This window comes from Carassius carassius, chromosome 28, assembly GCF_963082965.1.
Source record: "Carassius carassius chromosome 28, fCarCar2.1, whole genome shotgun sequence".
Classification (NCBI taxonomy): domain Eukaryota; kingdom Metazoa; phylum Chordata; class Actinopteri; order Cypriniformes; family Cyprinidae; genus Carassius; species Carassius carassius.
This window is the reverse complement of record NC_081782.1, coordinates 2207747-2221571: the sequence shown is the minus strand read 5'-3', so window position 1 is coordinate 2221571 and position 13825 is coordinate 2207747. Positions and strand designations below refer to the sequence as shown.

The following is a 13825-nucleotide window of genomic DNA, read 5'->3' as shown; positions in this document are numbered from 1 at the left end:
TAGGAGTAACTAAATAACTCGGGATATTAGTTTATTTCGCGTCAGAGGGGGTGTAAGGCATGTTTATAAACCAAATAACTTAAGTTATCGGACATCACTAGACGAGAAAAAACAAATAAAACCCATTACAAAAGATTGATTTGTTGCATCCAGTGGGGACAGAATTACTGATTATAATGACTTATACTGTCTTTTTACGTAATGCATTGCATATCATGCGGCGTAAACATAAAACCATGTCTGCATTTGTGATCGGACAAACAACAAGCCTACCGTACTACTCAAAACTTGCGTTTGAATCATCAGTGGCAAATTATTTAAACATAAAAATTGTACCTACATGCTGTGAGTCAGAAGTGCCAGACTATCCTTGCAACGTTGGAACTGTCCAGCTTTTAGAAACAGCCAGTGTGCCACAGACGCACTGCAGGCTACTGGTTCAGGAAACAATCCTCATCCTCCATAAATGTGCAGCACACATCTGAATATTTTGGTTGGACTGTTCTGGAACTGTGTTGGAAATACAACTTAACCAATGACTGCAGGGAAGTTGTGGCCTAGTGGTTAGAGAGTTTGACTCCTAACCCTATGGTTGTGGGTTTGAGTCTCAGGCTGGCAATACCATGACTGAGGTGCCCTTGAGCAAGGCACTGAACCCCAAACTGCTCCCCGGGCGCCGCAGCATAAATGGCTGCCCACTGCTCTGGGTCTGTGTTCATAGTTTGTGTGTGCGCACTTTGGATGGGATAAATGCAGAGGGGATAAATTCTGAGTATGGGTCCCCATACTTGGCTGAATGTCACTTCACTTTCATTTCTAGTCGTGTCCTCTTTTGGAAGGCCAAACAAAGTAGTTTCGCTTTCATAATGAAACACACAGGGACTCCCCAACATGGTGCCAGCGACAACAGAGAGAATAAACTTAACAAATCTTCCCACATAGTGACGTAGAGATGTGGGGTGTGTTTAAACCAGGTGTTTTAGGAAGGTGTGGTTGACCCTTAACTTTTATAAAGAATATCTCTTTGGATTTGAGACTTCAGTCTTCTAGACATTCTGAACTCTATTGGGGTTAGACAACACGTTTCAGGACCTACTCATTGTCGAAATCATACTCTAGTTTTAATACTGTCACATGGATTTGATGTTGATAGTGTTGAAATTATGCAGCCAAGTGATAATATCTCAGATCATTATTTAGTTTTGTGCAAACTTCATATAGCCAAAATTGTAACTTCTACTTCTTGTTACAAGTATGGAAGAACCATCACTTCTACCACAAAAGACTGCTTTTTAAGTTATCTTCCTGATGTATCCAAATTCCTTAGCATATCCAAAACCTCAGAACAACTTGATGATGAAACAGAAACTATGGACTATCTCTTTTCTAGCATTTTAAATACAGTTGCTCCTTTATGCTTAAGGAAGGTTAAGGAAGGTTAAGGAAAACAGTTTGACACCATGGTATAATGAGCATACTCGCACCCTAAAGAGAGCAGCACGAAAAATGGAGCGCAGCTGGAGGAAAACAAAACTAGAGGTAATTCGTATTGCTTGGCGGGAAAGTAACCTATCCTACAGAAAAGCATTCAAAACTGCTAGTTCCGATTACTTTTCTTCTCTTTTAGAAGAAAACAAACATAACCCCAGGTATTTATTCAACACAGTGGCTAAATTAACGAAAAATAAAGCCTCAACAAGTGTTGACATTTCCCAACACCACAGCAGTAATGACTTTATGATCTACTTTACTTCTAAAATCGATATTATTAGAGATAAAATTGTAACCATTCAGCAGTCAGCTACAGTATCGCCTCAGACAGTGCACTATAGACCCCCTGAGGAACAGTTTCACTCATTCTCTACTATAGGAGAGGAAGAAATGTATAAACTTGTTAAATCATCTAAACCAACAACATGTATGTTAGACCCTATACCATCTAAGCTCTTAAAAGAGCTGCTTCCAGAAGTCATAGATCCTCTTCTGACTATTATTAATTCCTCATTGTCATTAGGATATGTCGCCAAAATTATTATTGTTATTAAGCCTCTCATCAAAAAGCCACAACTTGACCCCGAAGAACTAGTTAGTTATAGACCAATCTCCCTTTTCTGTCCAAGATACTAGAAAAAGTGGTATCCTCACAATTAAATTCCTTCTTAGAGAAAAAAATGGTATATGTGAGGATTTCCAGTCAGGATTTAGACCATATCATAGTACTGTGACTGCTCTCCTTAGAGTTACAAATGATCTGCTCTTATCATCTGATCGTGGTTGTATCTCTCTATTAGTTTTATTGGATCTTAGTACTGCGTTTGACACAATTGACCACAACATTCTTTTGACTTGAACACTTTGTTGGCATTAATGGAAGTGCTTTAGCATGGTTTAAATCGTACTTATATGAAGATGTGAAGATGTATCATATCGATCACAAGTGCAGTATGGAGTACCTCAAGGCTCAGTACTAGGGCCACTACTCTTCACACTTTATATGTTACCCTTGGGAGATATCATTAGGAAACATGATGTTAGCTTTCACTGTTATGCTGATGATACTCAGCTCTATATTTCTTTGCGGCCCGGTGAAACACACCAATTTGAAAAACTAATGGCATGCATAGTCTATATAATAAACTGGATGACAAATAATTTCTTACTGCTAAATTCTGAAAAAACAGAGGTGTTAATTATAGGACCTAAAAACTCTGCATGTAATAACCTAGAACACTGTCTAAGACTTGATGGCTGCTCTGTCAATTCTTTGTCATCAGTTAAGAACCTGGGTGTGCTATTTGATCGCAATCTTTTCTTAGAAAGCCACGTTTCTAGCATTTGTAAAATGCATTTCCATCTCATAAATATATCTAAATTACAGCCTATGCTCTCAATGTCAAATGCAGGAATGTTAATCCATGCATTTATGACCTCAAGGTTAGATTATTGTAATGCTTTATTGGGTGGTTGTTCTGCACGCTTAGTAAACAAACTACAGCTAGTCCAAAATGAAGCAGCAAGAGTTCTTACTAGAACCAGGAAGTATGACCATATTAGCCCGGTCCTGTCAACACTGCACTGACTCCCTATCAAACATCGTATAGATTTTAAAATATTGCTTATTACTTATAAAGCCCTCAATGGTTTAGCACCTCAGTATTTGAATGAGCTCCTTTTACATTATAATCCTCTATGTCCGCTACGTTCTCAAAGCTCAGGCAATTTGATAATACCTAGAATATCAAAATCAACTGCGGGCGGCAGATCCTTTTCCTATAAGGTGCCTAAACTCTGGAATAACCTACCTAACATTGTTCGGGAGGCAGACACACTCTTGGAGTTTAAATCTAGATTTAAGACCCATCTCTTTAACCTGGCTTACACATAACATACTAATATGCTTTTAACATCCAAATCCGTTAAAGGATTTTTAAGCTGTATTAATTAGGTAAACCGGAACCGGGAACACTTCACATAACACCCGATGTACTTGCTACATCATTAGAAGAATGGCATCTATGCTAATATTAGTCTGTTTCTCTCTTATTCCGAGGTCACCGTGGCCACCAGATCCAGTCTGTATCCAGATCAGAGGGTTACTGCAGTCACCCGGATCCAGTATGTATCCAGACCAGATGCTGGATCAGCACCTAGAAAGGACATCTACATTCCTGAAAGACATCGGAGACCAGGACAACTAGAGCCCCAGATACAGATCCCCTGTAAAGACCCTGTCTCAGATGACCATCAGGAAAAGACCACAGGAAACTGATGATTCTTCTGCACAATCTGACATTGCTGCAGCAAATTGAACTACTGGTTTCGTCTGGTCAGAGGAGAACTGGCCTCCCAACTGAGCCTGGTTTCTCCCAAGGTTTTTTTTCTCCATTCTGTCACTGATGGAGTTTCGGTGTCCTGCCGCTGTCGCCTATGGCTTGCTTAGTTGGGGTCACTTCATCTACAGCAATATCGTTGACTTGATTCCAAATAAATGCACAGACACTATTTAAACTGAACAGATATGACATCACTGAATTCAATGATGAACTGCCTTTAAATTGTCATTTTTCATTTTTGACACACTCTTTTTCTAATGAATGTTGTTCAGTTGCTTTGATGCAATGTATTTTGTTTAAAGCGCTATATAAATAAAGGTGACTTGACTTGACATAGTTAAAGGAAATACACATGACATTTCTCACTAGCAAGGTAATAACAGCGCTGTTTAGAGATGCTGCTGCAGAACACTGTTGAGGGATGCACAGAGGAAGCCTAATTCACACAAGCTCTTTCTCTCTCTCTCTTTCTTTCTCGTTCTGTGTGTGTCTCACGTCTCTCTCATTCTCTTTCTAATAACTTCATTAATAACTGCATTAGAATGCTATTAACAGCTCAAGCCTCCATTACCAGCTTTAAAATTATGTTTTGGAACTAGCAAAAGAGGTGTTGGATGAGATGCAGAAGAAATAATCTTACTCACAATAGCGATTTAAGTACAAAAACAGGACGAATCCCTTTAAATATATCATCTGATCGATGTCTTGAGGTGTGGCAACCGTAATATATGCGGAATAATTGAATCCGGGGCTTTAAAACTTTAAAAGCATTGGACTTCCTCTCACACTCTGCTGAGTATTGTTCTGCCTATATCCCTCTCCTAGTGATAGCTGCATGCAAAAGCCTTTCTGTGTTACACAGTAAAATCAGCAGTGTTAATCGAGCAGTGTTATTCTATCTTTACTCTTAAGGAGTAAACTCAACAACAATTGGTGAAAGATACCCCCTAGTGTTGGTGAAAATGATCAGAGTTAAATTCCGCGTTGTAAACTTTACTCTGTTAAGCTCCGCCCCGCAATCTACCCCCTGCGAAGATCTGAACAGGACTGGAGTCGTTTTCTGATCGCCATTTTCTTTTTGCTCCAACAGACAGGTAAGCTCTTTTAAGTAACATACTACAACACAGTTTTAATGTTTTATGTGAATAAATATGCTTACATTACTGCATAGGATATATTTTGATGCAGTGTATGTAGTTTTTTTATTTTAATTTCGGGAATTCTGATTAGGTAGGGCGAGTTTTTTTCGTCACACTGTAACGTTAATGGAAAAGCTTAAATTATGCCAATAATCTAACTTAATTTTTTTTTCGTCAGTGGCAATTGGCACTGTTATATTCCGTTAATATGTTTTAGTTATTTTAACGTTGAATTATCCAACAGTCACAACGAGGCATCAACATTTTTATGTGTTGGATGGTTGAAATTGAGATGTTCCAGCTTAGGTTGTGGATGTTTTTATCATATATGACAATGTTTAACGTGTAATTCATGTAATATTGTTGATGATGTAAGGTAGGTTTGTCATTTTTGAGCATGTATTACGACGTTTTATAAAGTCAGAATAAATATGATAATAACATAAAATATTAACTGTTTTAATTTTATATAAACAATTTTTGCAAAAGTTCAGTTCACAAATTAAATGTGTCCAACGACATTTTTAACTTTTTGTGAGGACATTTATTTGATCACCACCATCGCATTTTTAAGTCACCTTAGATGGCGCTATGGGTGTAGAGAGATGGTGTTGATGCAACGCTGTTCAACGAAGGAAAATAACCCGCTAAATTGTTTCTCGAATCTTCCTTAATTTATTCGGTATTAAAGTTTGTTATTGCTGTAAGACACACAATTAGCTGATCTGAGCGGTAACATGTTAGTCCTATTATAAGTAACGTTAGGTGTTTGAAGTGATCTTCAACCTATTTTTAAGGATTGACGGTGTTCAAACGCTGTATATTACGTTAGAAAAGAATGAAATTGCGCTTTAATTTTTAAACTGCGTGTAGTTCGTATAGTTGGCATGTCATTGATGTATTACTATTGTCGATGTTTTAAATTCTCTATTTTAGGCAACTTGGATCAGTAAATGTATGCCAATACTTAGTGAAAACTAAAACACTAACCAATGTAAGTATTTACTAAAGTATTTGTGAAATATATTTGCTACCTTGTATGACTTATTCTTAGATCTAATCATATAAACTGATACTGAGGTAACCATTTTACACAGTAATCTGTACAGTACTCTCACTTCTTACAGATCATGCTGGTTAAGGTGAAACTTGGGGATGCCCAAAAATTTGTCAAGATAACTGAGCTGAGCCTGGAGGAATTACTATCTGCTGGTAAAAAAATAAATAAATATATACTTTCATTGTATTATTTTATGATTTTTTTATTTTTATTTTTTTTAATTTTATTTAAATGTTACTTGATGGATGGCTATAATTTTATATAAGAATATATAGTCAAATGTTGCATGTGCCCTGATGTTCAAAGTTCATCTTCGCTATTTAAAACCTTTTAAGTCATATATCCTTTCTCATAAAATTGCATATAATTTTTTTTTTTTTTTAACAGCATTTTTAAAGTTTGGTGTCCCAGCTGTACCAGAGAATGTGAAGGTTTTTGATGAGTCAGGGACTGAGGTGGATGGTGATGTTTTTGAGGATGTAGTCAGAGATCCCTCAGTTGGAGTTCTTACCATAAAACATGGTGCAGGTTTGTATTTATTTCATTACATGTTTGGAATGTATTTAATACTTCTAATTTACAATAATTCCCCATAAAAATGTATCTGCAACCAGACTTGGATTCTGCTTCTCCACAAGCCTTTCATGAACAGTCAAATCGGTCCCGCACTCCATCCATGGACTCCAGTGACTCACAGGACACAGTCATTATTGAAGAAACTTCCTCAAGTAAACGAATGAGGCTAGACGAAGAAGCTAAAAAGGTGGGTATCAAATTTTTTGTACTTTTATATTTTTGGGGAAAAAAGACTGGTAAAACTTATAAATGTATTTTTAAAAATGAACATGAATTTGATATTTCTTATTGATTTAAGTTGATTAATGAGACTTACAATTTTGAAAACTAATTTATATATATGTTTTTATTATAATCTTTAAGTTGGTGGAAACCATTCTTGTCCAGAAACCTGGTGGGGAGTGTATAATAACTGAGTACAACCGAACTAAGTCTTTGGGGGATGAAACAAGGAGGAAAATGGTTAACATCTTGGCAGCTCACATGACAGAAAAGAATGGGTAATCTTCATAATCATTACCTGGTGTATTAATGGTCTCTAGTTTTAAAATGTCTTGATGTTGTTTAAAGTCAGGCAAAGGACACAAATTGTATTTATTTTATTTTTTACTGCAGTACATCACCAACAAGGCAGGTGAAAGAAAAATATGCCAGAGGAATTGTGGCTTTGTTCCCGTACCTCAGTGACCCCTTTTCCAAAAATGGCTACGTTTGTGTCCGCTTTGAATTCTAATTCTGTGTTGAAATTTTTTCATACTTCAGGACAGGTGGTGTATTTTGCTGTTAAATTTATATACTTCTGTATATAATATATCTGTATTTTTCTCTTTCTAAGGAACATTACTATGATGGCGAAAGCGGTACTGGGTACTTGGCATGGAGAATCAAAACTATACAGAGAGGCTTAGCTAAAGAACGACGTGCATCATTTGAAGGTACAGGTTGAAAATCTCCTACCTTTTTTTTTTTAATTTTTTTTATAAATATATTTTTTTGTCATCTTTCATGGGAGTTCTGTTGCTACGAAGTTGCCTTTTTAAGATTAAACTTCGTTTATCATTCTTTAAGCAGTGTTGAAGCTTTTAAAATGTTTTTTTGTTTATCAAAAGGAACGTCTACTGAAGGGGGGTCTGGTGGTCCAACTGTAAGACGGCAGTCAGAGTTTAATTCAGAGACCATCTTGAGTGAGGATGAATGCAAGAAAGCAATTGCATTCATGAGCCATTCTTCTGATGAGGACGCCATCAAGAAGAAAATGAAATTGACATTCGACTATCGCCGCAACATGGTTCTTGACCCCATGCAGTCAAGTGATATATTGATGGTCTTTCCACGATTCAAAGACATTAAAGGCTTGGTAAAGTGTTTATAATCATAAGTTTTTATCAATTTAACATTACAACAAAATGTACTGATGTCTAAATATGTTTATTCAATGCATACATGGGTTTATATAATTATTTGTCTATTACTTAGAACAAAATCTTTTCTACCTCTTCTTAGATTGAGCAAAACTTTGTTCTGATGTTTGGAGAAGGAGTGTCAGGAAAGCTACTGGAGAACTGGACCACTGCATTCAAGAAAAAAGTGATTCAGCAGTGCAAAAAGCTTCCCAGCACCAGTGATTTGGAAGAACTTCTACTAGCAGCTGAATCTTCTACTGGTGACTCAGAAGAGGGTGCTAGTTTTGGTAAGATGTTTAAGATAAATTTTTCACTTGAAATATTACTTTGAAATAGTATTGAACAAATGTTCCAAGGAACTTGAAGGTGAACGATTTAGTACCCATACTTTTTTTTTTTTTTTATGTTCTCAAACTTCCAGTTTGCATTAGTGGTCAAATTTTTCTTACATAATTTGTGTTTAAACAGTTTGGGACAGTGAACTCGCTTCAATTATACTTCTGTTGCATCTGATCCCACCTTCTGCCCAAGGCCGGAAAAGACCAGGAAAGGTATCTGCCTCTCAAGCAGAGAAACACCTTGTTGTCTTTAAGAAGGTTTGTTTTTGTTTTCTTCTTCTTCTCTTTGTTCTTCGGTTTAATATTTAACACATTGGTGATAGTTCTCTTCTATTTGCTTGGTTTTCTCAGAGTGGAACAAACATTGAGGAGCATCTTCGAGAAATTTCAGCTATTGCTCAGCCCTACCTCCTGGCCGTGGGACCTCAGAAGAGTTCAATTCACCAGTACTTCATCGTTCTTGATCAGCATGCCATTCCATGCAAGTCAGCCTCTTCTCTTGGTGCTTTTGACGAGCTGTTTAAGGCACACTTTGTTTTTGGCACCTCTTACAACATTATGCTACACAACATGTACACTTTCATTCAGACCACTGTGTACAACATAGATGTTGGCAAAGTGAAAGAGAGTCCTCGTGTGGCTGAGGTTAGAGCAAGGTTGCTTAGTTAGGTGCCTAAAGTTTTTCTGCCCTCATGAAGTGTTTTGTTTGTCAGGCTGAGTTATCTGGTTCAAAAATACTTCTCAGGCATCTAAGATTAGTTCATGGTTTTGTTCCTGGAAAGAATCTTAGCCTTAAATGTGTAGAGGCAGGATGTAGTTCTGTGTTTGGTACTTTTTCAGGTTTTAGGAAACATTTGCATATAAAACATACTGAGCAAAGTGACCAGAATTCTGCTGAGGCAGAAGGACAAATTATTTCTCAAACATTTGATCAGATTGGCAGTGTTGGAGAGGTAGCCACAACATCTGTATTGTTAATGTCAAATAAGAGCACTTTGGATATGTGTGCTTCGGCTGTTGCGCAGCTAAAAGTTGCTGGGTTAAGTCAGTCTGCTATAAGTGGTTTTGTTTCATCAATGGAGGAAATTGTTTTTGAGATTCACAGTCAGGCCAAGGATGCAGCTATGCTCTGTCTGCCTCCACATGACATTGCTACTAAAAGGAAAATAGAAAATTCAATTGAACATTTGGAAAATCCATTCACTTTCTTGAATTCGGAAGCCAAACGAAAGAGACTCTTTACAGAGAAATGGGGAACTGTTGAACCAACTGAAATAGTGCTTGGCACAAGATTTGACAGCAGAAGAAACAAAACCACAGGAACATTTGATCAAGTTGTTGTAACAGATAAATTTGCTTATATTCCCATTTTAGAAACAATAAAGGCCATTTTACAAAATCGGCATCTTACTGATTTGTTTAAACCCAGGCATGTTCCAAAGGAAGGCGTTTATTTTGACTTAAGTGATGCAGCACATTTCAAAAGTAATCCTTTATTTTACACAGACAAAGATGCCTTACAAATTCAGTTATTTTATGATGATTTTGAGACCGCTAACCCTTTGGGTTCCAAAAAAGGTATACACAAATTGGGTGCTATCTATTTTACATTAAGGAATCCCCCCCCCACACACATTTTTAACTCATCATTAGATAATATTCATTTATGTGCCCTATTTCATGCACAGGATATAAGATGGTATGGTTTTAATTCTATAATCGAGCCTTTAGTAAATGATCTAAAAGTGCTTGAGATTGAGGGAGTTAAGAATCCAGTATGTGGAAGTTGTATTAGGGGTACAATTGTTCAAGTCACAGGGGATAACCTTGGCTTACACAGCTTATTAGGGTTTCTGGAGTCATTTGGGGCTCAATATTGCTGTCGTTTTTGTGTTCTTGAGAAAGATCGCTTTCAGTTTGTGTTTTCCGAAGATAACCCTGAGGTTGTACTAAGAACAACTGAAATGCATGCTCTGCACTGTAAAAGATTACAAGACGACTCAACACTACCTCATGTTTATGGCGTCAAACGGGTCTGTTTGTTAAATTCACTCAAGTATTTCAACACAGCCAACAATTTTGCTGTGGATATAATGCACGACATTCTCAAAGGCGTCGCTCAGCTAGAGCTAAAACTTGTCTTGCAGTACATTCAGCATAATTTTCTGAGTGCTGAGGATCTTGCTGGTAGAATACATGCTTTTGATTATGGTTACAATCAGCAGAAGAACCGTCCTCCGTCAGTCAAATTGTTTGGTGAAAGCAACGATTTGGGTTTAAATGCCATACAATCTTGGTGCTTGTTGCGCAACATGCCTCTGTTATTTGGTGATTTAGTGCAGAGAGATGATAAACACTGGTGTCTTTTGCTTTAACTTCTGCAGATTGTTAACATCGTATTCTCACCAGTCCTAACAGAAGGCATGACCATTTATCTTAAACATTTAATAATTGAACATCACCAGTTATTCAAAAAATTATTTCCCGAAAAAAATCTTTTACCAAAGCATCACATAATGATACATTACCCACAGTGTATAAGAAAAATTGGACCAATTCTGCACATGTGGTGTATGCGTTATGAAGCTAAACACAAATTTTTAAAAACTCAATTAAAAAGCTTCAAAAACATCACCAAAACATTGGCCAACAAGCACCAGAGTTGTATGGCAATGCACTGGGAGTCTTTTAGCCAGTACAGATTGACTCTTGGTCCAGGGAAGATGGTGGAACTCTGTGAACTTAAAGTTGGCATGGAGATGGCTTCCAAACTAGGAGTGGAAATATCAGAACATGTCTATTCTGTAAAGTGGATCAAACATCATGGCACAGAGTATCGCCCTGATTTTATTATCTGTACTGAAGTAGCATGTGAGATGCCAGTGTTTTATAAGATCAAGACTATTGCTGTGAAAGATGAAAATGTACTTTTATGTGGAACATTGATGGAAACACTCTGTTTTGATGACCATTACCATGCATTTACAGTCAGACTGCATCCAGACCGAGTTCTAAAGTCAGTGAATGTTAACGAGCTGTGTTATTTCAAACCATTTGATCTCCAAATGAAGTATGGTACAACAGATTCTGCACTGCATATAGTGCCCTATTGCCATTTTATGCAGATGTGATGTTTTTTTGTGAATGTATTTTAAGCCTGACCGTGTTTTAATAAATGTTTTAAATGGTACCTTGAAGTTGTTTTGTTGTCTGTTCTCTGGAGTTATTTGATCAGCATTTTAACCTATTGCAACACCAAATGGGTTTTAAAAGTGTACTCACTGAGTGGGATTTGTTTTTCACTAAGAAAATGTGAATAAACTCTACAAAAGTGAAATAATAACACTAATAGATGAGTCTCTGACGCCCGTGAGATATTTACCTTGTGACATCTCGCATGTGTTCGCATGTGTAGATACCTTGTCACATCTTGCATGTGTTTAGTTGTGAAAGTTATGCAGTGTATAACCTTCTGTCGCCGATCCATCGTGCCGTGTGAACACAACAATGACTAAATGCTGGCCAAGATAGTCATGCAGTTTGAAAAGAACAGTGACCCGACTACTTTGAAAATTGTGCAGTCTGAACTCTGCTTTAGTCTTTTCAGTTTCTTGTTTTCATAGTCGTGTATGTTTCTAGTTTTCATAGTCTTTTTAGTTTCTAGTATTCATAGTCTAGTCTTTTTCTTGCCTTGTCCTGTTAATCGTGTTTTGACCCTTTGCTCTGGTTACTGGATTACCCCTCTTGTTTGGCTCTCTGGCTATTGTTAGCTCATCGAAGACCCATGGTTGCCCTAGGATTATTCTTGTGTCTTGCCCCCATATACCTGTTTGCCAGTATTTGACCCATGCCTGTAATGACCATGTCTTTTTCTAATAAAAGCTTGCACATGGATCCGAACGTCTCACGACTCATCTGCCCCATTACAATTGGCTTGTTTTGCCAAACCATCTACCATTTCATTTAACACACACATGAGCTGGTACCCATGTAAATTTTAACTTTACCCCCAACTGAGAAATCCTTTTCTTGAAATAAACTTAACATCATCAAGAAATGTTTCTGAAAAGCTAATTTAAGAACATCTTTGAGATGCTACTTAGGTAGTCAGAGTCAGGGAACATTGACAAACAGATTTTTATTTAGTATCCTTTTTTTTGTTGAGAAATTCACAAAATAATTTAGTAATAAATTACAGCCCTCTCAAGCAGTCAGAAAGCAAAGTGCATAAGATATTTCCACACGGAAACAGATTCATTTTAATTGAAATTAAATATCCTGTTACTGTCACCTTGAGAACAAGTTAAAAAAAAAAACAATTCAGCATGTCAGTGCGGTGCTGTAGAAAAGTAAAAAAGTCAGTACTAGTCTGTACACAAGAACAAACAGATATGGACATATCGGCATACATTAATGCAAACGTAAACATTGCATTTCGGGGAATGACCAGCAAAATCATGTAACAGTATTTGATTTTTAGGTATTATGTTTCTTTAGCTCGTCTGAGAACTGGCTTTAAAAAATAAAGCTTCAAATAAATCAGCTTCTAGAAGCAAATGAAATGTGCCAGCATAAGACCATTTCAACATCATATTCTTATGAACATAGACAACAGTCATCAAGACTGTCTTGGTTATTTTATCAACCATACAACTGGCCCAAATCAGAATATGTACTTCAGTCTTTAAAAAAGTTCTGAAGTGGCACAATTTGAAACACTATATGGGATTGTGACGTATATAGAGCAAATCTAGCCATAAAAACTTTGAATCTTTTCATAAGCACCTTTACAAATCCTTCTTCCGGCAACATAAACTTGAAATGTCTCTGTGAATTGCTCACTGCATCTTCAGGACGCTGAAGAAAAGATGTGCTCTTCCATATGTGAACGACTAGAGAAAGGAAGGTAGCGTTCTCTAAAGCTTGTTCAAATGTGCCAGGACAGTCCAGCATTGCTCCGTGAAAGCATCTGTCAGGGCCGGCCTCTATACAGAAGTCAAGCCACTTTAAAGACAGTGTTAAACTGGACAATCTGCCCTATCTGTCCATCTGTAGAGCTCTGGGTGCTAAAGCACTTCCGCTTGACAGAATGGCGAAAATCTCCTGAGTGTTTCATCACCATCTTTCAGATGCTGGAGCTGTGAATGGCAGTCGCTGGTTAGAAATACAGGAATTCCATTGGTTACTTTTGGTGTCAACGTTACATGACATCACTAGTGCATGAAAGGAACAGTTCGCCCAAAAATCAACCCAAAATTATTAATTTAAATTACTTTCAAATGCAAATTCAAATGTCTTAGTGGCTATTATCCATGCAAAAACAATGTCACGATTTTCTGAGAGTTCAATTTCCATCTGCATCTCACACAAAGTTACCAAATGACTTTAGAAGATGTGGAATATAGTGCATAAGCTGTATGGGCTAGTTAATATTTTGAATTTATCTTTATATTTTATGTTCTCATTTTAAATTTTG

At 37.0% G+C, this 13825-nt stretch overlaps 2 protein-coding genes across 3 annotated transcripts in view; one reads left to right on the top strand and one right to left on the bottom strand.

Moving 5' to 3' along the window:
- The window catches only part of LOC132107683 (butyrophilin-like protein 10), a 62715-nt gene that overhangs the window by 12445 nt on the left and 36445 nt on the right, over window positions 1–13825 (bottom strand). The window lies entirely within an intron of this gene.
- Window positions 4850–8342, top strand: LOC132107540 (uncharacterized). The gene is made up of 10 exons (XM_059513660.1): window positions 4850–4927; window positions 5909–5966; window positions 6100–6184; window positions 6420–6560; window positions 6647–6795; window positions 6996–7108; window positions 7224–7317; window positions 7444–7543; window positions 7718–7965; window positions 8112–8342. Exons 3-10 carry the CDS (start codon window positions 6103–6105, stop codon window positions 8340–8342), a joined length of 1158 nt encoding a protein of 385 aa, XP_059369643.1. The 5' UTR covers window positions 4850–4927; window positions 5909–5966; window positions 6100–6102.